The following is a 27,100-nucleotide window of genomic DNA, read 5'->3' as shown; positions in this document are numbered from 1 at the left end:
AAACATGCAGTACTGAATACATCCCTCCACATAGGCTTGATATCAGGAAGGGCATCCAGCTGGAAAACTGGGCTTAATCAACATTAGTTGGGAAAAGGGCAGGAAAGAAGAATTTAAATCAGGTTTGTTTTCTTACTCAAATACTGTCTGCAGTGTAACTTAATGCTTTAAATCCTTATATCTAAGAAAATGTGAATATCTGTCAACAGCAGACCATGCTCCAAAATTTTAGGTACTCAGTGCAACATACTATGAAGGTCTCCTATACTCATGTGAAATGAAGTTAATTTACTTACCAATTATTTGTAGGTTGGGGTGGGTGAAAAATAACTAAACACCAAAATTTCTCTGGAAGTAACTTATCCTTCCAAACACAATGGACTTGATTAAGTACACTAGGCCTATTATTTAAAGGTATGGTTTAGATATAGTTTCTGACATGGAATATTTTGATCAGTAGCTGATTCCAGAACTAGACTCACTTCATGGATTCAAAATATAAATAACCTGCTCTTGGCTGTGCCTTGGATAATGATAGTGAAATTAATAAATAGCAATATAATTTAATAAAAAGTTATTTCTTGTGCTGAACAACTTGCAATTAGTAGGTGGCTGATAAATGTACCAAAAATATTTATACATATCCAGCCTTTGAAATTAAGTACACAAGTAGGCCAACTACAGAAACATAGTCAGCCTTGGAAAAATACATACTACTGAATTTCTGACTAAGCCAAGGCTACCTACCATTACTTACTCAACTACTTCATTGTGATCACCATCTGAACCAGAAAACTTTAAAAGTTCACTGACCTCTTCAAACAAAAGCAGTGATTCATCCAGAAATTTTCATTGTAAATTACAAAATGATCTTCATTCCACTTAAACACTAACAAAATTGGGATGTTGAGGCTAATAATTCATTTTCTGGAACCTAATGAATACACTTTCAAACTTAATCCTGTGATTTATGGTGCATCCGGCACTTGTGTAAATACCAATCCTTTGGTCAAGTGATCAGCATTGTATTGCACTATATACCAAGGAAACTATACACCAACGTAGCATAATCACAAATCACTTGCAACACAGTACACTTTCAAACTTAATCCAGTGATTTATGGTGCATCCCACACTTACGTCCATACCAATTCTATGGTCAAGTGATCAGCATTGTATTGCACTATATACCAAGGCAACTATACAACTATATAACAACGCAGCACAATCACAAATCACTTGCAACACAGCACACGTAACAATCGACCTTCCATACAATCCGCACATCCAACAATGCCTGCAACGAATTATTGAATGACGAAAGTTGGGCAACTGAACGATTTCTACGGTCAATACAGAAGCGTTTCGAAGCAACTGAATAACATCCAGGTATCAAAGCGTTGTATATGAATTACATCTCCAGTCGATCATTTGGCAAACAGGCTACTAGTTTTGCATTAAAATATCGTACCGTATCTTACGGAGAAGTACCTTACAACTCTGGAAAATGAAATTACACTCTAATTCACGGTAATGCTCTGAAATATGAATCTTTCAAAATCAAACGATATCAATTTAAACACCATCAAATTTGTGAAAAGTAACAATTATTCCAAAAACAACCGTAATTGACAATACTGCATGATTTCTTATCCCGTGCTGTTTCCAGCTAACCATGCTTTAACACCGCAGCCATGTTACTGTTTGACACGTGATCGAATATATCCAATGAGAAGCCAAGAGCGTCTGCGCTTGTTGTTGCCTATCCGCCATTTTACAGTCGCCATTGAAAGGTGAAAACCCTTCTCGGTGTTCGTGGGCTATATAGCGATTGGAGTGGTTATAGTCAAGTAAATCGTGTGATTAAGTGATCCAAACGAATTAAAAGATGAAGGGGAAACCATGACGCATCCAAATCATCAAACAAACGGTGCTAGCTTGGAGGACTGCCATACAAATTTCTTTGCTCTGGTGAGTTGTGTTCTAATCTGATACTCTAGAATAAGAATACGAAGTCAAATTATAGCCGTGGATGATAAACTGTTTTCCGGGTTATAGAGAAATCAGTAGTGCCAAAATTCTTGTTTTTTTTTTAACTAACACGGTTGGTAAATCCTTTGCAAGTTGATATCGTAATATTTCATCTGTCTGTAGTGTCACGCTTCGCCTAGCCCGGTAGACGAGTACGCAATTTGCACCTTTTTGGAGCAGTGCCCCAATTTGTCAATTGCCCTCTAGGAATGATAATGCTCGCCACGCACAGTATTTTTAAAAATAATGTTTACACAAAATGTGCATGTGTCATTTAGTAAGTTGTGTTTATTTTATGTTTATCATCCATGGGGTGTAACTTAAGAATTTGTATGTAATTCTTTGATTGTTTAGTTATACATTAAAGGTCATCTGCCTGTGCTGTCACCTGCTAGCGGATTGACCCCGAACACGTATAATATAATTCCTCATGTGCAAGAATCTTGATTCTAGTAATGTTTTTCTCCATACCCCCCCATTACACTGTAATGTCAGTTGAATTGACGTTTTCTTTCTTACATTCGCGATAATTAAATTTTAGTATTAAACCCCGCGTATCTCAATTTTTCTGCAAATGCAATCTTTTTCTTGCATGTAATTGTTTTTTAAATTTTATTACACCGTACTTATCTAGATATATTTTAATTTTATCACTTTGATTTGCATTTTATTAGAAGGGCATTGTCGTACTCTCTCTGATTTATATTGACCCGTTTCGGAGTGTAAATATGCAGGTGTTGACATCGTAAATGACGATGTCCTTGCGCACACGTGTTTCACAGTCGTAAAAAATGACAACCCGAATGCCATACTCTAGTTGTGGGAAGAGGAATAATTTGATAAGAATTTTGTACAGTACGACCAAAGCGACTTATTTGTGTATATATTTTATAGTTTGAATTTCTCGATAATTTGTAGTATGAGTTTTTATCGGTTCCGACCTTATGAACTAGGTGTGTAAACACAGTAATTCTGTTTGTTTTCTTTTTAAATTCTGTAATGACTTGTGGGGCAGTTCAGGAATAGTGGAGTGCCACTGTAGCGCGTGTACAAATTTACAGGTCATGTAAATACAGTTTCGTTAAAGGAACTGGAGCCTCTCAAACTCGTAGCCTTGAAGACCTTGACCATTCAGTAATGTTTTATCAAATCGTGTTCCTTTTGTCATATTCACACAGATTTTACCTTATCGTGTGCAAAGTAGTGTAAGCTTTTAGGTTTCGTGCTCTGTTTATAACCTTTCAGTTATTTTTTTAGCTCAAAAAGTAATACGCGAAAGCTTATTGCAACACGTATGATAATAGACTCGTTTGGAAAGTGCTGCCACTCTTCGGCCCATATGAGAAGCGCCGTATAGGCAGCCAACACTATTGCAGTGTTGCAACATGTGTTCTGTCGCGAATAAACAAATCTTTTTTTTTTTTTTTTTTTTTTTTTTTACAGTCTTCTGTTTCGGGCATGCTGTTGTACAATGATGATGAATCTAAAATGTTTCTCGGGGAAAGTGTTGAGGATTTAAGAGGTAGTACTCGCCCATCAGTTCCCGTTACATTCTCAGCATGAAGATATGCTATTCAGTGGCCGTGGAGTACCGCGAATGTCAAGTAATGGGTAGCTGCAGACTAAAAGTGGCGGGAGGGCCTCTGATGGGAGTAGATTACGTTAGCTCCCGATAGGCTGTTAACGTAAGGTCGCATGGCATGGCTTGCAAGTGCTTATCAGTTGTGAAATGGCTCCGCTACCGAGACATGTTGTGTGCGGAGATGTGGGCATCCGGCATGTGCTAGCCCGCTAGTTTGAAATTTCATCATTTTCATTGACCCCGCAAGGTTGTTTATCTTTAATGTTCAGTAAATGGACACGTTTACGGAGGTAATACTTTCTTGCAGATAGTTTCTCTGGACGGACGACGTGTGTGATTACTTGCAAGTTGCTCTACTGTTTTGAAATTTCTTCAGTATTTCATCATGATAGAATTAATTGTACTAGATAGTGTTCAAAAATTATCTGTGGCTTGGAGGTAGAGGGCACTGTTACTAATATGCCATTTTACAGGAGAGCTAAAATGGTGTTTTTCCGTGTTTGCTTCGCTTGCCCGTTTTTAAACGTAAAGCTTCGTAAATTTACTGTACATAATAGACGCATTTTTCATTTTTTTTTAACAGCCACTTGTCAAATTTTGATTATATCCTTCGTTTGTTTTATAACGACTTCCTGTCTGTAACATCGAACTGCCTAGTTACCTCGTAGGAGTGTGTTTTGCACCTCTCAAAAGAGCGCTGAAAACACAGTACACATATGTCAAAACCTCAGTTTCATCAAAAATGGACATTGCACCATTTACCTGCGGTGTGTACAGATATTTTCATGACTTTGTTTCTTGTTTAAACTTTTTATGTTCTGCTGCGAATAGGGTGGCTGTCGAACTACAATGATGTTTCAGAGAAGTAAACTCATAGGTAATGTACAGTAGATAGAAGGGGAAACTGGTAGGTCGATTTAACCTAGCACAAAACTGCTACATGCTTGCAGTTCATGAAGTAGTTCTGGGTGTGTGTATGTTTAGTCCTCAGCCCGAAGGCTGGTTGGATCCTCAACAGCTCTGCCATCAGCTGTCATAGATGGCCTAGGCTTCACTGAAGAGGCGTACTAGGGAAATGAGGAGTGAGGTAGTTTCCCGTTGCTTTCCTCACCGAGCCAGAAGTTGCTATTGCATATCAGTCTGCCAAGCCCACTGAAATGCATGCACCAACCGACCCTATGAGCAATATTTTCACACCATTCATAGCAGGGACTGGCTGCAGAAGGAATGGCGTAGCTAGCATCACTCATACCTCAGTCACTTTCATTTTGTCAAAGCTAAGGATAAAGCTGAGGCAGATCAATGAAAGTAACAAGATTGCTCTAGCCCATACCAGAAGACATAGTGCACTGTAAACACTAGGTCCCGCCAGCAAAGGCATTAGTTCTGGGTATTAGACAGTAATGAATGTGTCGACGATATTGGCTGCAACTGGTAGCCTTTAAATGTGTAGTAAGCTAAATGCCGTGATACCGACCCCTTTTTAACTTTAAGCTCTGCAAGATTGTGTGTGTGCCTGGCTTTTGGTGTTCATAGTACTGCTCTTGTTGCTGTACTTGGTCGTGTTCACGGATGCCGTATTTTTAATGTATTCGTGTGCTTATTTCTCAAACGTGTTTATGAAACGAGAATAGAATTACCATGACTTCAACTGTTGCATTATGAAGAATTAGATCACAGGCGTGATTCTTCTCGTATGCAAGAAAGTGTCTTTTGTAATAAAGTAAGTTACATTGTCGTAATATGCATTTGTCCAGTAGATAGATACACTGCTACCGAGCTAGATAGCTGCAGTCGCTTAAGTGCGGCCAGTATCCAGTAATCGGGAGATAGTGGGTTCGAGCCCCACTGTCGGCAGCCCTGAAGATGGTTTTCCGTGTTTTCCCCTTTTCACACCAGGCAAATGCCGGGGCTGTACCTTAATTAAGGCCACGGCCGCTTCCTTCCACTTCCTAGACCTTTCCTATCCCATCGTCGCCATAAGACATATGTGTCGGTGCGACGTTAAGCAAATAAAAAAAAAAATAAAAAAAGATACACTGCTAACATACTTGCATAGTTCTATTCTGTTAGGAAAGTGTTAAGCAGTATTTGGGATGATTTGTAGCAAATGTTATTTAAATTATCGGGCGAGTTGGCCGTGCGGTTAGGGGCGCGCAGCTGTGAGCTTGAATCGGGAGATAGTGGGTTCGAAACTCCCTGTCGGCAGCCCTGAAAATTGTTTTCTGTTCACACCAGGAAAATGCTGGGGCTGTACCTTAATTAAAGCCACGGCCGCTTCCTTCCCGCTCCTGGCCCTGTCCTGTCCCATCGTCGCCATAAGACCTATCTGTGTCGGTGCGACGTAAAGGAAATTGCAAAAAGGGAAATAATATCTCTCTCTCTCTCTCTCTCTCTCTCTCTATATATATATATATATATATATATATAATATAATGACTTGTCCTGAATGACTGATTCATCATCGCCGAGCCAAAACTACTGGAACCGGGCGAGTTGGCCGTGCGCGTAGGGGCGCGCGGCTGTGAGCTTGCATCCGGGAGATAGTAGGTTCGAATCCCACTATCGGCAGCCCTGAAGATGGTTTTCCGTGGTTTCCCATTTTCACACCAGGCAAATGCTGGGGCTGTACCTTAATTAAGGCCACGGCCGCTTCCTTCCAACTCCTAGGCCTTTCCTATCCCATCGTCGCCATAAGACCTATCTGTGTCGGTGCGACGTAAAGCCCCTAGCAAAAAAAAAACTACTGGACATAAAGAAATGAAACTTTGGGGATATATTCATATTAACATGTAGGTGCTCGCTAAGGGAGGATTTTTGGATATTCCATCGCTAAGGGGGTGAAAAGCGGGGTGAATTTTTAAAATGAGGATATCTATATCTTAAAAACTTAAAAGTTGACAATCGTAAAACTCGGTATTTGGAATCTTCCTTAAAAATAAAGAAACACGTATTTTTTTGTTTTCGTGAAATCCCATGAAGGTGGGGGAGAAGGGTGAGAAAGGGGGGAAAAGTGGTTGAACACCTTTTATGAGGAGACTTATATCTCAAAAACTGAAGATGTTACAGACATGAAAATTGAAATTTGGAATCTCTTTTGAAAATACAGAAATACGTATTTTTGTGTTTTTGGATAATCCGATGAATAGGTGGTGAACAGAAATGACAAACGGGGTGAATTTTTAAAGAGACTATATCTGCAAATTATCTCCGACATGTACATATTACAGATTTGAAAACTGGAATTTCCTGTAAATGTAAAAAAAACATTTTTTTCGGAAAATCCACTCAAGGGGAACTGAAAAAGGGGATGATTTTTTTAAAATTAACGTATCTACAGTATATCTCAAAAACTTAATATGTTGCAGACGTGAAAATTGGTATTTGGAATCTCCTTTAAATGTAAGGAAACATGTATTCTTGGGTTTTCGGAAAAAGCCCTTAACAGGAAGGGGGGGGGGGGTGAAAGAATTGAAAAATTAGTTGAATTTTATTCATACGAGAATGACACCACAAAATTTAAAGATGTTAAAACGTGAAAACTGGTATTTGGAATCTCCTTTAAGAAACACGCATTTGGTGGGGGAATCAACTTGGTGAGGGGGAACACGCATTTGGTGGGGGAATCAACTTGGTGAGGGGGGGGGGGGGGGTTGAAAACGTAGATGAATTCCTTTTGCGAGGATACATACATTTCAAAAACTGAAGATGTTACAGTCATAACAATTGGTATTTGGAAGCCCTTTTAAAGAAACGGGTACCGTTTGTTTTCGGTAAGTCCACTTAAGGCGGGAGAGGGGTGCAAGGAAGTGAAGAAGTTGAATTATTCTTATGACTATACATTTATTTCAAAAACTGAAGGTGTTACAGACGTACAGGCATGAAAACTGGTATTTGAAATCTGCTTTAAAAATAATGAAACACGTATTTTTGGTTTTCGGAAAATCCAGTTAAGGGGGTGAAAAGAATTTGATTGTGCGGGTGAATATTTTTAAAATGAGTATCGGTATATCTACATTATGTGTCAAAAACTTAACATGTTAGAGACAAGAAACTTGGTATTTGGAAAGTCCTTTAAAAATACAGGACCGGGCGAGTTGGCCGTGCGGTTAGAAGCGCGCGGCTGTGAGCTTACATCCGGGAGATAGTGGGTTCGAATCCCACTGCCGGCAGCCCTGAAGATGGTTTTCCGTGGTTTCCCATTTTTACACCAGGCAAATGTTGGGGCTGTACCTTAATTAAAGCCACGGCCGCTTCCTTCCAACTCTTAGGCCTTTCCTATCCAATCGTCGCCGTAAGACCTGTCTGTGTCGGCGCGACGTAAAGCCCCTAGCAAAAAACAAAACAAAAATACAGGAACCTGTACCTTTTTTTTCTTTTTCGGAGAAAGCACTTAACAGGGGGTTGAATAGTTGAATTATTTTTTATGAGGGTACTTATATCTTAGAAACTGAAGATGTTACGGAAGTCAAAATTGGTATTTGGAATCTCCTTTTAAAATAAAGAAACGTGTACTTTGTTTTCGGAAAATACCCTTAGATGGAGTGAGGGTGGGGGAAGGACTTATCAAGGGGTTGAATTCTTTTTATGGTGATAATTACGTATATCTCAGAAACTGAAGATGTTACAGATGTAGGAATAGGTATTTGGAATCTCCTTTAAAAATAAATTAACATGTATTTAATTTTTCGACTTGAGAGAAGACTGTTTCTCACATGTACAGGTCTATGTCGCATGGTCATCTTAGCCCCAAAATATAATGCCACAAACATGGTTTACAAAGAATTTCTGGTGTAAATGAAACTCAATTTTTGTGTGAGTTTTTATACTTTAGGAATTTTCAGATAATGTCTTAGTACAATGCTGATGAACGATTACTTTGATCAAATTACGAAATCCACGCGAGCGAAGTCGCGGGTAATTGTTAGTGTATATATAATTTAAATTCATTCTGAAAGCATAGAACTGCACTCTTTTATTGGTAAAGTGTAGAGAAACATCCCTGTATTAACGAACCAAAAATGATCTACGATAATGTGCTCTTTCCTTTCGACCAACTGCTTTGTGTGTTAGGAAGTGTGCTTAGACTTCAGTAAAAATCCTGCTCGGTTTGAAACCGTCGAAATACTTTTCACCTATTGTTTCAATATACGCGTGATCATCTTAACTCGTTTCTGTTTGGAATGCCCCTTGGAGATTATTTGTTCACATTGGTACAGTTTCTCCATCTAAATGTTGACTTGATCCTTTCACACATATATTATGACTAGGGAAAGGATTTTTAGCCAGTAATAGGTTACAGTGTAGACGTGTTTAATCCGATCTACAGTTATGTCGAGTTGCATAAATGTTAGGAGTTATTGTAATCCATGTATCCCCAATATTTATGCAAATCTCACTGCACACCCATTGTGCGGGTTATACGGGACTTGGCGACTTGCCTAAGTACGTTTGCATTCTGCCTATTATCGCCTAAAAATCTTTTCCCTAATTATGACTTGCTTTTGTCGGCACCTGTTCACGCGTGCCGTACATTCATGCCTGTGTGGCTCATTTTGATTATGGTCATTTAAGTATAGGTAGGCTTATTCGCCAAACGTGGTTTCGTTTGCGGTTGGAAAAAAGTGTGTAAAATGGCCTTTAACATAATAGATCATTGCTCATGGTGGGCTCATTGGGTCAGTATGCACGTAGTAGCTTTTCTTTGAAGTTACGATAAATACTCAACGCAGTTTTCCTTGTACCAAAAAACCCAGTTATACGTTTTCAAAGGGAGACTGCAAACATGGACAAATGAGGAAACTTGCCTGTGCCAAGAGACGGAAACAAAAATACTGCATCCATCAAGAAATGGCAACAGGCAGGTTTTACAATGTGCAAAATGTGCGGGGGGCTCTTTTACACATTTTGTTTTCTAGAGACGAATTTGTCTTGATGGGGGCTCGGTTCGATAACGTTAATGGTGCCTAATGGCGAGGCGCCGGCACCTTTAGTTCCCCGCTGGGCTGAGTAACTCAGGCGTGAAAGCGCGGGTCTTCTGAGTCCTACTTGGTAGGTTTGATCCTGGCTCAATCCGGTTCTGTTTGGAGGTGCTCAGATATGTCAGCTTCGTGTCGGTAGATATACTGACGCGTAAAAGAATTCGTGAATTCCGGCACCTTGGCGTCTCCAAAAACTGTACAAATGTAGTTAGTGGGTCGTAAAACCCATAACATTACCTTTAGTTCCCATAGGACAAAATGTTGACACTTCAGATAACTGTCGAAACTTTCGTCACTAACTGGGCGATTGAGATAAAATGGACCTGATTTCTTTCTTTGGGAAGTGGAAAATTATATTTTCACTTCCTGCAATAGCTGCCTCTGTGGATCAGCGGTAGAGTGTCGGCCTCCGGATCCCAAGATAGCGGGTTCAAACCCGGCAGAGGTAGTCGGATTTTTGAAGGGCGGAAAAAAGTCCATTCGACACTCCATGTCGTACGATGTCGGCATGTAAAAGATCTCTGGTGACACATTTGGTGTTTACCCGACCAAATTCATTAAATCTCAGCCATAGACGCCCAAGAGAGTTTCGGTTTACTCGGTCTGCCATCTAGTGGAGGCCTAGAGTAAAACGGAACGTCGAAATTGACGAGCAGACAGCCAGATGGCGTCAAATTGAAATGTCTGCACACGGTAGCTGAGGCCATACGATTATTATTATTATTATTATTATTATTATTATTATTATTATTATTATTATTATTATTATTATTATTACTTCCTGCAATGCCTCTCTTGTTACTATTTATGACATATTATTATAAGTAGTAAAATACTGTTATGTGACGCTGACGTTTGCACCTTTCGATTGCAAATGCTTTCAAAAAGGGTATCTGCTGCTCACATGGCTGGTAATCTCTAAATACATTTTTATACCACGTTGGGAATGTCTTACGAGTACTTAAATGCAAGTCGTCCATCTTAAATAAACTAAATCATCTTTCAATCAACTCCTTTTCCGGGTAAAATTCAAGCTCTAACATCTGTAGTCTACATCAATCGAAACGGCTTTAATTCTTCTTTTTTAAATTATTATTATTATTATTATTATTATTAATAATAATAATAATATTTACTTCTTTAATATTGACTGTTAGCCTATGCCTTTCAGCATTTTCTGCAAACCTCTGTGAATTAACTATGCACTTCCACAATTGTTTAAAACTGTTTAAATCATTAAGACTGTGTCTGTTAGGCTTCGTCTGCGTTTCTGCTTTATTTACCCTCCATGGTAGAATCCATTGTTTTCGTAGGTAACATATCCTCCATGCCCCTCACATGACCACAAACCGAAGCCGATTATATGCACAGCTTTAGCCATAGATTTAATTCCGGACTTGGCCTTTATCCTTCCACACACAGAAGTCGTTAGCTTGCATTCGCTTAAGTGCGGGCAGTATCCAGTATTCGGGAGATAGTGGGTTCGAACCTCACTGTCGGCAGCGCTGTTCGTACAGTTTTCACACCAGGCAAATGCTGGGGCTGTACCTTAATTTTTTTACAATTTGTTTTACGTGGCACCGAGACAGGTATGTCTTATGGAGACGGTGGAATAGGAAAGGCCTAGGAATGGGAAGGAATCGGCCGTGACCTTAATTAAGGTACAGTCCCAGCAGTTGCCTGGTGTGAAAATGGGAAACCTCGGAAAACCATCTTAAGGGCTGCCGACAGTGGGGCTCAAACCCACTATCTCCCGGATGCAAGCTCACAGCTGCGCGCCCCTAGCCGCACGGCCAACTCTCCCGATACTGTACCCTAAGGCCACGGCCGTTTCCTTCCCACTCCTAGGCGTCTCCTGTCCCATCGTCGCCATAAGACCTATCTGTGTCGGTGCGACGTAAAGCAACTTGTATAAATATCTAAATAAAATAACATGTCCTGACTGACTGACTGACTGACTGACTGACTGATTCATCATCGCCGAGCCGAAACTACTGTATATAAAGAAATGAAATTTTAAGGATGCATTTATACACTGACTGACAGAGCAAATGCAACACCAAGAATGAGTGGTCAGAACTTTATGCCAATTGCAGGGTAGACTGACGTCACTGAGGTATGCTCATGATGTGAAATGCGCCGCTGTGCTGCGCACGTAGCGAACGATAAATGGGACACGGCGTTGGCGAATGGCCCACTTCGTACCGTGATTTCTCAGCCGACAGTCATTGTAGAACGTGTTGTCGTGTGCCACAGGACACGTGTATAGCTAAGAATGCCAGGCCGCCGTCAACGGAGGCATTTCCCGCAGACAGACGACTTTACGAGGGGTATGGTGATCGGGCTGAGAAGGGCAGGTTGGTCGCTTCGTCAAATCGCAGCCGATACCCATAGGGATGTGTCCACGGTGCAGCGCCTGTGGCGAAGATGGTTGGCGCAGGGACATGTGTCACGTGCGAGGGGTCCAGGCGCAGCCCGAGTGACGTCAGCACGCGAGGATCGGCGCATCCGCCGCCAAGCGGTGGCAGCCTCGCACGCCACGTCAACCGCCATTCTTCAGCATGTGCAAGACACCCTGGCTGTTCCAATATCGACCAGAACAATTTCCCGTCGATTGGTTGAAGGAGGCCTGCACTCCCGGCGCCCGCTCAGAAGACTACCATTGACTCCACAGCATAGACGTGCACGCCTGGCATGGTGCCGGGCAAGAGCGACTTGGATGAGGGAATGGCGGAACGTCGTGTTCTCCGATGAGTCACGCTTCTGTTCTGTCAGTGATAGTCACCGCAGACGAGTGTGGCGTCGGCGTGGAGAAAGGTCAAATCCGGCAGTAACTGTGGAGCGCCCTACCGCTAGACAACGCGGCATCATGGTTTGGGGTGCTATTGCGTATGATTCCACGTCACCTCTAGTGCGTATTCAAGGCACGTTAAATGCCCACCGCTACGTGCAGCATGTGCTGCGGCCGGTGGCATTCCCGTACCTTCAGGGGCTGCCCAATGCTCTGTTTCAGCAGGATAATGCCCGCCCACACACTGCTCGCATCTCCCAACGGGCTCTACGAGGTGTACAGATGCTTACGTGGCCAGCGTACTCTCCGGATCTCTCACCAATCGAACACGTGTGGGATCTCATTGGACGCCGTTTGCAAACTCTGCCCCAGCCTCGTACGGACGACCAACTGTGGCAAATGGTTGACAGAGAATGGAGAACCATCCCTCAGGACACCATCCGCACTCTTATTGACTCTGTACCTCGACGTGTTTCTGCGTGCATCGCCGCTCGCGGTGGTCCTACATCCTAGTGAGTCGATGCCGTGCGCATTGTGTAACCTGCAGATCGGTTTGAAATAAACATCAATTATTCGTCCGTGCCGTCTCTGTTTTTTCCCCAACTTTCATCCCTTTCGAACCACTCCTCCTTGGTGTTGCATTTGCTCTGTCAGTCAGTGTATTACAATGTAGGTGCTCACTAAGGGATGGTTTTTGGATATTCCGTCGCCAGGAGAGTGAAAAGGGGGGTGAATTTTTAAAATTAGTGTATCTGTATCCCATAAACTTTACAGTTTAAGGATGTGAACATTGATATTTGGAATCTTCTTTAAAAATAAGGAAAAATGTATTTTTTTGTTTTCGGAAAATCCTCTTAAGGGGGGTGAAAAACGGTTTGAGTACCTTTTATGAGAATACCTTTATCTCAAAATATGAAGATGTTACAGTCTTGAAAATTGGTATTTGAAATCTCCTTTAAATACACTGACTGACAGAGCAAATGCAACACCAAGGAGGAGTGGTTCGAAAGGGATGAACGTTGGGGAAAAAACAGAGTCGGCACGGAAGAATAATTGATTTTTTTTTTCAAACCGATATGCAGGTTACACAATGCGCACGGCATCGACTCAGTAGGATGTAGGACCACCGCGAGCGGCGATGCACGCAGAAACACGTCGAGGTACAGAGTCAATAAGAGTGCGGATGGTGTCCTGAGGGATGGTTCTCCATTCTCTGTCAACCATTTGCCACAGTTGGTCGTCCGTACGAGGCTGGGGCAGAGTTTGCAAACTACGTCCAATGAGATCCCACACGTGTTCGATTGGTGAGAGATCCGGAGAGTACGCTGGCCACGGAAGCATCTGTACACCTCGTAGAGCCTGTTGGGAGATGCGAGCAGTGTGTGGGCGGGCATTATCCTGCTGAAACAGAGCATTGGGCAGCCCCTGAAGGTACGGGAATGCCACCGGCCGCAGCACATGCTGCACGTAGCGGTGGGCATTTAACGTGCCTTGAATAAGCACTAGAGGTGACGTGGAAGCATACGCAATAGCGCCCCAAACCATGATGCCGCGTTGTCTAGCGGTAGGGCGCTCCACAGTTACTGCCGGATTTGACCTTTCTCCACGCCGACGCTACACTCGTCTGCGGTGACTATCACTGACAGAACAGAAGCGTGACTCATCGGAGAGCACGACGTTCCGCCATTCCCTCATCCAAGTCGCTCTAGCCCGGCACCATGCCAGGCGTGCACGTCTATGCTGTGGAGTCAATGGTAGTCTTCTGAGCGGACGCCGGGAGTGCAGGCCTCCTTCAACCAATCGACGGGAAATTGTTCTGGTCGATATTGGAACAGCCAGGGTGTCTTGCACATGCTGAAGAATGGCGGTTGACGTGGCGTGCGGGGCTGCCACCGCTTGGCGGCGGATGCGCTGATCCTCGCGTGCTGACGTCACTCGGGCTGCGCCTGGACCCCTCGCAGGTGCCACATGTCCCTGCGCCAACAATCTTCGCCACAGGCGCTGCACCGTGGACACATCCCTATGGGTATCGGCTGCGATTTGACGAAGCGACCAACCTGCCCTTCTCAGCCCGATCACCATACCCCTCGTAAAGTCGTCTGTCTGCTGGAAATGCCTCCGTTGACGGCGGCCTGGCATTCTTAGCTATACACGTGTCCTGTGGCACACGACAACATGTTCTACAATGACTGTCGGCTGAGAAATCACGGTACGAAGTGGGCCATTCGCCAACGCCGTGTCCCATTTATCGTTCGCTACGTGCGCAGCACAGCGGCGCATTTCACATCATGAGCATACCTCAGTGACGTCAGTCTACCCTGCAATTGGCATAAAGTACTGACCACTCCTTCTTGGTGTTGCATTTGCTCTGTCAGTCAGTGTATAAAGGCGGAAAAATCTTAAGAGGGGATAAACTGGAGTCACAAATGGAGTGTATTTTTGAAATGAGGATATCGACGATATATCTCAAAAACGTAACATGTTACAAACGTGAAAATTGATTGGAATCTCCTGTAAAAGTAAAGGAACATGCATAATTTGTTTTCTGAAAATGCACTTAAGGGGAAGTGTTAAAGGGGGTGAATTTTTAAAATGAGCAAATCTACAGTATGTCAAATAACTTGCCACATATTACAGGCATGAACATTTGTATTTTTAAACTCTTAAAAATAAAGTAACATATTCTTTTTTTGTGAAAATGCACTTAAGGGGGTTGTAATAAGGACTGAAAAGTGAGTTGAGCTCTTTCTATGAGGATATTTATATCTCAAAAACTGAAGATGTTACAGACATGAAAATTTGTATTTGGAATGAAAATCCACAGCCTGTTTCCAGTCATCTGACCGGATCAGGAATGAATTTAATGAAGCTCCCAGCTAGCGGCGAGGATAGGAAATGTGCCGGCTGCCAAAGCCTGTCGCACTCCTCTGGGGCAATGATAAATGACTGGCAGATGAAATGAAATGTTAATGGAGAGTGTCGCTGTAATGAAAGATGACAGGGAAAACCGGAGTACCTGGAGAAAAACCTGCTCTGCCTCTGCTTTGTCCAGCATAAATCTCACATGGAGTGACCGGGATTTGAACCACGGTATCCAGCAGTGAGAAGCCGGCGCGCTGCAGCCTGAGCCACGGATGCTTCTGTATTTGGAATCTTCATTAAAAATAAAGAAACACATATTCTTTTGTTTTCGAAAAATCCTCTTAAGGGGGTGGGGTGGGTGAAAATAACTGAAGAAATTGTTGAATTATTTTTATGATGATACTTATATATCAAATATTGAAGATGTTGCAGATGTGAAAATTGGTACTTGGATCTTCTGTAAAAGTAAAGGAACATGCATAATTTATTTTCTGAAAATTCACTTAAGAGAAAGTGTTACAGTGGATGAATTTAAAAATGAGCATATCTACAGTAAATCATAAAAACTTACCACATATTACAGACATGAAAGTTGCTGTTTTAATCTGTTTTAAAAATAATGTAACACGTATTTTTTGTTTCGGAAAATACACTTAAGGGGTTGAGGTTGTAAAAAGGACTGTAAAAAGGGATGAATTATTTTTATAAGGATACTTATATCTCAATTACTGCAGATAACACAGACCTGAAAATTTGTGTTTGGAACCTCCTTTTAAAAAAGAAACATGTATTCTTTTGTTTTCGAAAAATCCAATTAAGTGGTGGTGGGGGTGGGGGAGGAGTTAAATGAATTGAGAAATGACTTGAATTCTTTGTTTGAGGTTACTTATCTCGAAAACGAAGGATGTCACGGACGAGAAAATTGGTATTTGGAATCTCCTTTAAAAATAAAGACATACGTATTTTTGGTGAGGGAGGGGGGAATCAACTTAAGGGGGGTGTAAAAGAGTTGAATGATTTTTATGAGGATACAGTTAAGAAGTCCACTTGAAACAATACACCCCTAGGAGGGTTTTGTCTCGGGGGGGGGGCTGAGGAATGATTACGAAAATATGCATTTATATGAAACCGTTTGAATTATGAAGTTGAAATTTCAAATGATATCCTAGGCGTTAAATAACAGAAGGTTTGAAACAAAATTAACTGCTCGGAGAGTGAAATGGGGGGTTAAGATCTGAAAACAAATGTATTCATTCCTTCCTCCGAAACGGTTTAACGTACAAAGACAAAATTCCAAATGCTAGGCGTGAAGTAGGAACTATTTTTAACGTTCCAACCCCAAATTGTTAAACGAGGTTAGCTCCATAAACAAAGTTATTCATCCCTCCAAAACTGTTTGACTACAAAGTTGTAAATTTACGAAAAGTGTGTTCTTTTATGTCCTAGGTGTAAAATATCGTATACTTCAAAATATTTATCTCCTAAGGGGTTTAGATGGTGGTTGACCCTCAAAAACAATATCCATTCTTCCGAAACGCTTTCAGACACTTTTTTTTATGAAGGTTGGTCTTCTGCTCTCTACATGTTAATAAATATTTAAAAACATTCACCCCTTAAAAAGTATTCATTCCTCCATTACTGTTTGATGTACAAAATCAAAATTGCACAGGTTGGTCGCTTTTACATCCCAGATTTTAAATAAGATAGGGTTTTAAACAATCAAATTCTTTCGTATGGGGTTCAAATGAGTGTTAGATCAAAAAATAATCATTCCCAAAAAAAAAAAAACGTTTGATGTACGAACTGAGGGCGTATTTTACAGGCTTAGTTGAGTGTGAACTCTCCAAAAGTAAAACTTTGAATAATAATTTTCATTTTAAAGCCGTAGCAAAGGATGGGTATCTTGCTAGTATATGTATATATACACACACATACAGTATATATCTCTCTCCATTCCGAGTACCCTCCCGGCATTGCTCTTCACCTGTTCGTACAAGTTCTCGTTTTTGAGGCTCGGAATAGTCTTGATGCATGTCAACAGCGTAGCTGTAATTGGCAATACAGTCAGTGTAACGACCTTTCATTTAATCGTCTGAAATAATATCGTGTTAACTGAAAGACGCGCAGAAATGCTGATAATCAGACGCTTAACGCGCGAAAACTTAAAAGATTACTATTTACGTAAGTAAAACTGTCAGAAACGACTCGAGATTAAGAATAACACTTCTGAATCACTTAGTAAAACTAATTAAATTGTAATACAATATTCAGAATACACTGGACGTTTGAATTCTTGTATATTTCTTGTTGAAAATATAATTGCCCAGTTTTCGCCCCCAGTGGAAAATTACACTAATATCACACTTCTTTTCATTCCATACCCTCTCTAAATAAATAACACTACACAAAGTTACGTATTTACACACGTCCTCACTCAACCTTTAAATTCTAACGCCGCATATCGTCTAACCACGTGTTGGAACTCGCAGAGCTTCAAAATTTGAAAAGGTGACAAACGGTCATGCGTAGAACAGTATCGAAAGTAGTGCTGGTAGTACTCAGAAACACTCCACCTATTTTCATCGTATTTTGTCATTTTTAAGAGTGTATGTTGGTGACCCTGTTTGACTCAGAAATTGCCAACTGCTGAGTTTAAAAACATCTGTAAAATACTTGTGACGCCACGAAAGATCTACTGGGCCGTGCGGTTAGGAGCGCACAGCTGTGAGCTTGCATCCGGGACATAGTTGGTTCGAATCCCACTGTCGGCAGCCCTGAAGATGGTTTTGCGTGGTTTCCCATTTTCACACTAGGCAAATGCTGGGGCTGTACCTTTATTAAGGCCATGGCCGATTTCTTCCCATTCCTGGGCCTTTCCCATCCCATCGTCGCCATAAGACATATCTGTGTTGGTGCGACGTAAAGCAAAATAGCAACCAAAAAAATCTACTGTTCCCAATGAATTGCTATTTAATAAAATTCGCTGCGCACGCGTAATAGTGAAAATTTGCGCTTAGATTTTGGATATTAATTCTTTCTTTCAAACATTGACATCACTCCTCAATCACCCTGTATACCCTTTCGGTGGGGGACGCAGACGAACACGCCCCACGGTATCCCCTGCCTGTCGTAAGAGGTGACTAAAAGGGGCAACCAACGGATGATTGTATTAGAACAGTGAAACTACTTATGATTACTACCATCGCGTGGTTAACACCATGGCTCGCCTTTACTTGCGAGTAGTACCACTATGTTACATACACAACAGGTTTGTGCTTAGTAGCAGCAGACAGTGGGTTTACAGTACCTGTGATTAGTACCACTATAAGAGTGACACCGTGGGTCTGCGTTGCCTGTGATCAGTCCCCACTATGTGAGGAATACCACGGGAATACCGGCGTCCGTGATTAGTACACCTATGCGAGGAACACAATTGGTTTGCCTATGAGTGGCACCATTATGTGAGAAACACAATTGGTCTGCGTTACCTGTGCTACGTACGATCCTGATGAGTAGTACCGTAATGTGTGGAACACCGTGAATCTACGCTACTTTTGATTAGTATCGCAACATGACAAATACCATGGTTCTACTTTACTAGCGTTAAGTAGCATTATGAGGGGCCGTTGACCTGGATTTTGGACCCCTTCAGATATCAAACATCGTCGTATCAAGAATGTGCTTTAGAACCAGTCCCTTGGTCAGTAATACTATTGTTTCAGCATCGTTTCTGGGAAGGTGGGGTATTGCGGTTCGAATCCACTGATTATCTTAAATTCATACTCATCCATACGTTCATCATCACGTTTTGACTTCTGGTCAATGGATGATTTTGGACTTTTATGTTGTCACTACATTTCGTTCCATTAGGGGCCGATGACCTAGATGTTAGGACCCGTTAAACGACAACAAGCAGCAGCAGCATCATCATCATCAATCTCCCTGTAAACGTGGTTGACATGTGTTCTCGTAGTCACATATATACTGCACTAATAAGTGTGTTATATCTTGAGGTGTAGTACAAGACCGAGCGAATTAGCCTAGCGGTTAGTGTCGCGCATCTGTGAGCTTGCATTCGGGAGATAGTGGGTTCGACCCCCTACCGTCGGCAGCCCTGAAGATGGTTTTCCGTGGTTTCTCATTTTCACACTAGGCAGATGCTGAGTCTACCTTTATTAAGGCCACGGTCGCTTCCTTTCCACTACTAGTCGTTTCCTATCCCATCGTCGCCGTAAGGTCTGCCTTTTGTCGGTGTGACGTAAAGCAAATAATAATAATAATAATAATAATAATAATAATAATAATAATAATTGTAGAAGAATGCAGTATGTTCGCACCTTATCTTGTTTCTCGCACGATAATGAATACATCTAACACCGAACTCGATAGCTGCAGTCGTTTAAGTGCGGCCGGTATCCAGTATTCGGGAGATAGTAGGTTCGAACCCCACTGTCGGCAGCCCTGAAGATGGTTTTCCGTGGTTTCTCATTTTCACACTAGGCAGATGCTGAGTCTACCTTTATTAAGGCCACGGCCGCTTCCCTCCCACTCCTAGCCCTTCCCTGTCCCTTCGTCGCCATAGGACCTATCTGTGTCGGTGTGACGTAAAGCTACTAGCAAAAAGCGAATACATCTAACAGCATTTAAGAGCGCGTACAAATGAATTGGCGATGATCAGCTTCTCTACCGTAACCAAAACTAGCCAGAGGACCAGCACTTGCTCCACAACACGGGAAAGATTGTCTTCATTCCGCGCAGGTGCATGGACATTGGTCGGAGGATCAATGGGGACACGTGCTCTTCAGTGACGAGTCCAGATTCAACCTGAGGTCACCTGACGGAAGAGATAGGATGACACAATATGCCCTAAGAAAGACATAGAAGGCTTAGCAAAAGCTACCTTAAGTAACTTAACTGTCAACCCAGCCTTACGAAGGCGATTTAGAACTTCCATAAGATGATCTGTGTTCTTCAACGGTTTCAGAAAACACGACGACATCGTCAAGATATTGAAGTTTGATTTGAGTTTAGTAAGAACCGCCGCGCCCGTGGGGAGCCCGAAAGGCACGTGGTTGTATTCGTACACATTCCAATCAGTAGCGAAAGCCATCATATGTTAGGATTCTTCCGCCATAGGTATCTGATTATACCGCTTGGTTAAGATCTAAGATGGTGAAGAACTTAGCCTTACGAAAACAATGAGAAACACGAACGGAGATCAGGAAGGGGCACTGATTGTAATACGACCTTACGGTTTAAAGCCCTGTCATCAATGACAGGCCTGAAACCACTTTGGGGTTTCGGTACCAGAAAAATGGGCGATGAATACGCCGACTTCGAAGGTCGGATAATGCCATCCTTCAACATTTGATCTCTGTCAACGATCATATCTCTCTCTAATCTTCTCATGAGAAGCCTTGAGGTTACTTGTAGCCTTCTTCTACAGGCCCCTGATGGGGTTGTGTGCTGCCCTTCGAGGCATGATCAGAGGATGAACGTAGTTGTTCCAGCTGTTCTTGTGCCCATGATCTTCAAATATTATCATGAGACCCCATTAGAAAGACATTTAGGCATCTTCAAAACCAGAGAAAAATAAGGGAAATTTTCACCTGGAAGAGTATGGTCGGCGAAATCAGGGAAATGGTTAAAGCCTGTAAATCTTGTTTGCTTACCCCCCCCCCCCACCTTGTCTACTAAGCTAGGGCTATTGTCAGCTCATCAAGCATCTCGCCCTATGGACCTTTTGTATATAGATTACGTCGGGCCCTTCCCTCAATCTAAAGAGAACGGGGAACAAATTCATCCTTGTGTGTGTAGATGGTTTCACCAGATTTTCATGGTTAATTCCGACTAAGCTGGCTACCGTTCAGTCTACCATTTCTTGCCTTAGTACTATTTTTGCTTCTTTTTGTCCTTGTCAGTATGTAGTCTCCAATAATGCTAAAGCATTCACATCTAATTTATTTCGCAAATTTTGTTTTGACTTATCCATATCCCATGTCTCTACTTATTATCCACAACCATCTCTGGCTGAGCGGGTCAACCGTAATCTTCGATCAGCTTTGATTGCTTTCTTTCATGACGAAGTTTTCGTTGAAGTTGAATGGAAATGGCATTACGTGATTAATGAGAATCTTCGTGTCGTACCTGTGTGCCGTGAGAGAGTTGTTCTCAATGAGTAAAAGATCGGTACGGTTACCTGAAGTTACGCCCTCTCACATCACGGAACCTCCTCCTGCCCTTCTCAACGTAGCGGGAGAGATGTATCTGTGGGTACTTGGGGGTTCGGGGGACCCCACCCTGGCATCGGCATTGGCGGCCGCTCTTGCCATCAAAATTTACTGTATTTAGCATACTTCTACGACTTCATCAACACTTCAACACTTATGTTCGGCAAAATGACTTATAAATGAACTCTCTATCAAGAAATTTTCTGACTTCAAGTTTCAAATTCAAAATTTTTCCAAAAAGTAAAATTTCAGAACTGTGACAACTGTAGAAGGACTTTACGGGGTGGAGGTCTGTAGCGGAGGTACACTCGCCCCGCTCATTTAAAATAAGCGCCTTTTAGAAGGCCATCTGTAACGTAAACATTGAAACTGCTAGTGGAAAAAGTTAAAACGTTTTTAGTCATAGGTCTCTACTGTCAACCTAGGTGCTCCCTCTGATGAGAGGATGGACAATTAAAATTCCCACGAACCTACTACGCTAGCGTAGCAGGGGGAGCGGTGATACTCCCACATGGCGCGTCTCAGGTGGCGGAGAGGGGGGGGGTCCTAACCGGCTTGTCAGCGGACTTGAGGGAAATAAAGTACCTCTCGCCGACCATACACACAACCCCCTGTGGGTGGGGGACGCAGACGAAGAATTCACCCACGGTATCCCCTGCCTTTCGTAAGAGGCGACTAAAAGGGGCAACCGAAGGATGATCAAATTAAAACCATGAAACTACTTATGATTATTACCACCACGCGGGGAACACCGTGGGTCGTTTTTACTTGCGCGTAGTACCACTATGTTGGATACCAAATAGGTTTGTGATTAGTAGCAAACGAGAGCGCGACGGCTTGTACAGTACCGGTGATTAGTACCACTATATCAGCGACGTCATGGGATGAAGGAACCCATGGTTCTGCTTGCCTATGATTAGTACCCACTATATGAGGAACGCCACGGGATAGTAAGAGGCCCTGTGGTTAGTACCCTTATGTGATGAACATCATAGTTTTTGCGTTGCCTATAAATGGCGCTGCAATGTGTGAAACAGCATAGGTCGGTAATACATGTGCGAATTTCATTACCTGTGAGTAGTACCATAATGTGTGGAATACCGCGAGTCTACGCTACTCTCGATTAGTACCGCAACATGACAAATACCATGGTTTTACTTTCCTAGCGATAAGTACCATTGTGAGGGTCCGCTGACTTGGATTTTGTTGCCTTTCGACTACAAGTATCATCGATTCAGTATTGTGCTATAGAAGCAGTGCCTTGGTCAGTACTACTATTATTCTACGCCAGCTTTTGTGCATGTGAGGCACTGTGGGTTCCAGTCAAGAGGTTTAGGGTGTGTTCATAACGGAGGCAGGGTGAAGGGCTGCCTCGTCCATATTCGGGAGGTCTACCAGCTCAAGATAATGGCAGACTTTGGATAACCATGTAATAGCCTTAGAAAGCTAGTTCGAGGTGGGGGGGGGGGAAGGTTTCAATATTTTTTTTCATGTAAATTTCAAATAAGTCTGAGGACTCTAGTCTAAATAAAGGAATAAAGAGTGGTACCCTCCTGTATTCCCCTTCAACTTTATATTGAGGTGACTGTTTTCATAAAACTTAAACTGGTCTCGAAATTTTGTATCTTAAGATTTTATTTTCATCTAGTCACCTCCGTAGTATAGGCTTAGCCACCGTATAGTCGGGCCATAAGCCCAAATAGGGTTTTAAGTACTTTAGAGTGAATTTCAAGGAGTGCAAGAGCTTGCCTCCTAAGATTTTGATTTTCGGCCAGTAACTTGTACCTTTTGTTTTTAACAGAAGCCACGTAGAATGGGTGCTTGTTACCCTTGTTAAAGTCAACTTCTATTCATTTCATTTTAAGGTAAATCAGACTGTTGAGCATAGAAGACAGTGCCTACTGTTTGTTTTTGTTAAATGTAGGTTGTGCATTTGATAGGCCTGAACATGAAAATTTTGGAGAATAATTTCCTAGAGAGTAATTGTGTAGAGCAAAGACGCTCTTCCTACTGATGTTAAATTTGGAGCTCCGTCTCCTTGAGGGTTGGTTGAAGGGAGCAGTAGTGCTCTTATTAAATTTGTAACTAGGTAGCTTCAAGCTCGTGTTGTTAACTTGTTCTTATCTGATTATTCTAGTATTGTTACTCAAACTCATGAGGTAGACTTTGTACCTGATGTTTGTTATTTGCTTATCAAAGTGGAAAGTTTGAAAATAAAAGAAAAAAGAAAACCACGGAAAGAAATGTCACAAATTCGAAAGTTTTAAATTAATCTTCCGTCTTTTATATATATCCACCCATTCAGTCCGCACCTTCTTTCACCTCTGCGTTCCACAGAATTTCCGGAACAATATACATCTTAGATAGGAACAAAATGTGTGTACATTATCAAGTTTAAAGACATAATGTCAAGGAACACAAACAACTATAGTGTTATAAATATTCGTACAGACATGGAAGCATTCTGTAAACAGGGTTTTAAGCGCAGTTCCCAAACAGTGAAAACTCTTCCAACAAGCAGTTTTTCAGTCCGAGGTCGGCTGTAGCTGTGATTGTAAAGTGTTGTCAGTTTGAGTTGTAAGGGAAAAGAAATCAGTAAGCGGAGCGCAAGCTTGCTACACTCCACAATCGGTGTAAACGTTTTCGGGAGATCTCGGCGCATGTCGGGAGACCCTGAGCGACAGTGCAGTCTGTAATAGATCGGTATTGTGCTAACTCTATTTAAAACATGCCAAAAAGTGGACGTCCAGACAAACCGACTGCCAGAGACAAGCGTAAAGTGGTGGGTCTGATTAAGAAATATCCAAAATTAAGTGCTCCAAAGATAGTGGCAGAGCTATCCAATCAAGGTATTTCAGTATCTGAAAGCACAGTGCGTCGTGCTTCTAAACACGAAGGGCACAGTGGTCGAGTTTCTGAAGCGATTCGGAAAAAAACGCCTTGCTTTCGCACGGTAATACGTCAACGCACCACCCGTGTTTTGGAATAACGTTATTTTCTCCGATGAAAGTAAATTTAATGTATTTGGGTCAGATGGACGATAAATGGTACGGCGGAAAAAGAATATGGAGGCAGCGCCCAAAAACTTGTGTCCCACAGTGAAACACGGAGTTGGAAATGTGCTTGCTTGGGAGTGCATGAGTGCTGCCGGAGTAGGGGAGCTTCATATATACGGTATAATGGATCACAAAATGTATATTGATATTTTGAAAACAAATCTAGCTGCCAGTACCGAACAAATGGACCTCCAAAAACGACTTCATGATCCCAAGCATACCGCCCGAAATACAAGAGTGTGGCTGTTGTATAATGTTCCAAAACAGTTTCGTACCCCTCCACAAGGCGCGGATATTAATCCAGTTGAGTAGTTATGGAGCATTTTGGAGAGCAGGGTACGGATAAGGCAAATTACGAGCAATGCTACCATGGTAACGGCTTTGTAGGAAGAGAGTGCCTGTATTTCCAATGAGGTAAGGAAACAACTCGTCGAATCAATGTCACGGCGTCTTCTAGCTGTCATTAAAGCAAAGGGAAACCCAACAAGGTATTGAAAACCTGCAGAGAGACTGCATTCTGTTCGTTTACAATAAACATAGTACGCGTACGAATACTTTGGTTACGATATCCTTTTGTGTTCCTTGATATTATTTCTCTAATACTAGAGATTGTTTACACATTTTGTTTACAACTTGGATGTATATAAACAAAGGAATGTATTGTTTTGTAGTACCATCAGTCCAAGCATCGTATAGCAGCCGACTCACTGTTACACACCGTTCGTGAGCACAGGTGTACGAATACTACCTTATGGTAGTATCTGTATAGCGTTGTGATGGAGAGTGTGCCTGCTTGGTTTGGGCCAGTAGTTATCGGCTTGCATTTGGGAGATAGTGGGTTGCCCTGAAGAGGGTTGTCCGTGCTTTCCCTATCTTCACACCACGCGCTTCCTTCCCACTACTTGCCCTTTCCTATTCGATCGTCGCCCTCAGACCTGTATTGGTGCGACGTAAAGCAAATTGTAAACAAGAAAAGAAATAGTGTTTTGACCAAAATGAGTCTAAAATGGTAGAAAGTATTAAGAATAAAATCTATAAAAGCAAATATGTGTACGTGGAATAAAAGTTAGTTTATTGAATAGTATCAAGCTGGCTGCTAGAACGCCGAAACACGTCTGATCGATTTACTGTAGATAAGACACAACTGTCACTGAGCACCGTAAAATTCTTTCACAAAATAATTTCTTCCTGCAATCTTCCTACATATCTTACGCGGTCTGCCCAAGCGGGAGCTCCGTTTATGTGTCTGTCAACATCTGTTCTCCAGCACTTTGACCTAGAGCGGCGTCAATGTGGAGCCAATATCTCGAAAACGGTTGGTGGCAGTATGGTGTCAATAATTCGAAAACTGGTAGTTTTAGGACCTTAAAACGTGGTTTTCGCACCGATATTTGTTCCTTGCGTCGCAAGTCTTAAAATGAGCTTAGTCTCATCCTTTTACAACAAATTCTATTTTCGCCTATCTTAGCCGATGCTCTTGTGGCATAGGGCAGTAACTGGATTTTGAAAAACAATCCTTCTTAGTGCTCCTCTAGGGCAACATTTGAACATGTGCTCTTAATTTCAGCTTTGTAGGTCTTTTGGGTCTGGAGATTTCGTGATGATATTTGGTTTATATGTTTTGAAAATAAAAATACATTTTGCTACCTTAAACTGAGATTATTTTAAAAATATAAAGTGTCGCTTTTTTTGGAGGCAGTGTACATATATAGCAAAAGAACTTATAAAATAATTTACTTGCAACAAAAATTTAAAGTGTCGTCTACCAAAATGTAGCACTATGTTTGATGTACCGTCGTTAATTTGAAGCAAGATTTCACTTTTGTCGCTTAAAATACTCATCTGTTCCAAAGCCGTGTGTACCTCGTTAAAATTCAACAATAGCGGGAGTGGAGCCTCCGTAGCTCAGGCGGAAACGCGCCGGCCTCTCACCGCTGGGTTCCGGGGTTCAAATCATGGTCACTCCATGTGAGATTTGTGCTGGACAAAGCGGGGCCGGGACAGGTTTTTCTCCGGGTACTCCGGTTTTCCCTGTCGTGTTTCATTTCATCTATCATTCATTAATCATTGCCCCAGAGGAGTGCGACAGGCTTCGGCAGCCGGCACAATTCCTATCCTCGCTGCTAGACGTGGGCTTCATTGATTCCATTTCTGACCCTGTCGAATGACTGGAAACAGGCTGCGGATTTTCAGTAGCGGGAGTCGAGACCTGTTTGATGACTTTTTGCAGAACTTTCCAAACATTACTCTAATGTAGTTATATTAGCTCCCGCGCTTCAAACTTGGGATCGTATGTGTCATTGGCCTTTGACCTTATGCTTACAAGTAATAATAATAATAATAATAATAATAGCTACTTTACTGTTTTTCGGAGACGCCGGGAGGTCGTTATTTTGTCATGCGGGAGGTATTCTACGTTGTAGTAAATCTACCGACACGAAGTTGATGTATTTGAGCACATTCAAACACCACTGGATTGAACAGGGATCGAACCCGCCGAATTCTCGGAAGGCTAGCGCTCTGCCGTATGAGCTACTCAGCCCGGCTCTTACAAACAAGTTTTAACT

General features: G+C 42.1%; 1 protein-coding gene across 2 annotated transcripts in view; it reads left to right on the top strand.

The window, feature by feature from the left end:
* Positions 1-265: 265 nt before the first annotated feature.
* The window catches only part of skd (mediator complex subunit skuld), an 888,725-nt gene continuing 861,890 nt past the window's right edge, over positions 266-27,100 (top strand). For both annotated transcript variants that reach the window (XM_067142112.2, XM_067142111.2), the window contains exon 1: positions 266-1,971. In XM_067142112.2, coding sequence (XP_066998213.1) covers positions 1,903-1,971 — 69 coding nt within the window. In that variant the 5' untranslated portion in view covers positions 266-1,902. The remainder of the gene's footprint in view (positions 1,972-27,100) is intronic.

This window comes from Anabrus simplex, chromosome 2 (genome assembly GCF_040414725.1).
Source record: "Anabrus simplex isolate iqAnaSimp1 chromosome 2, ASM4041472v1, whole genome shotgun sequence".
Classification (NCBI taxonomy): Eukaryota; Metazoa; Arthropoda; class Insecta; order Orthoptera; family Tettigoniidae; genus Anabrus; species Anabrus simplex.
The sequence above is the reverse complement of the archived record's forward strand: the minus strand, read 5'-3'. Positions and strand labels throughout refer to the sequence as shown.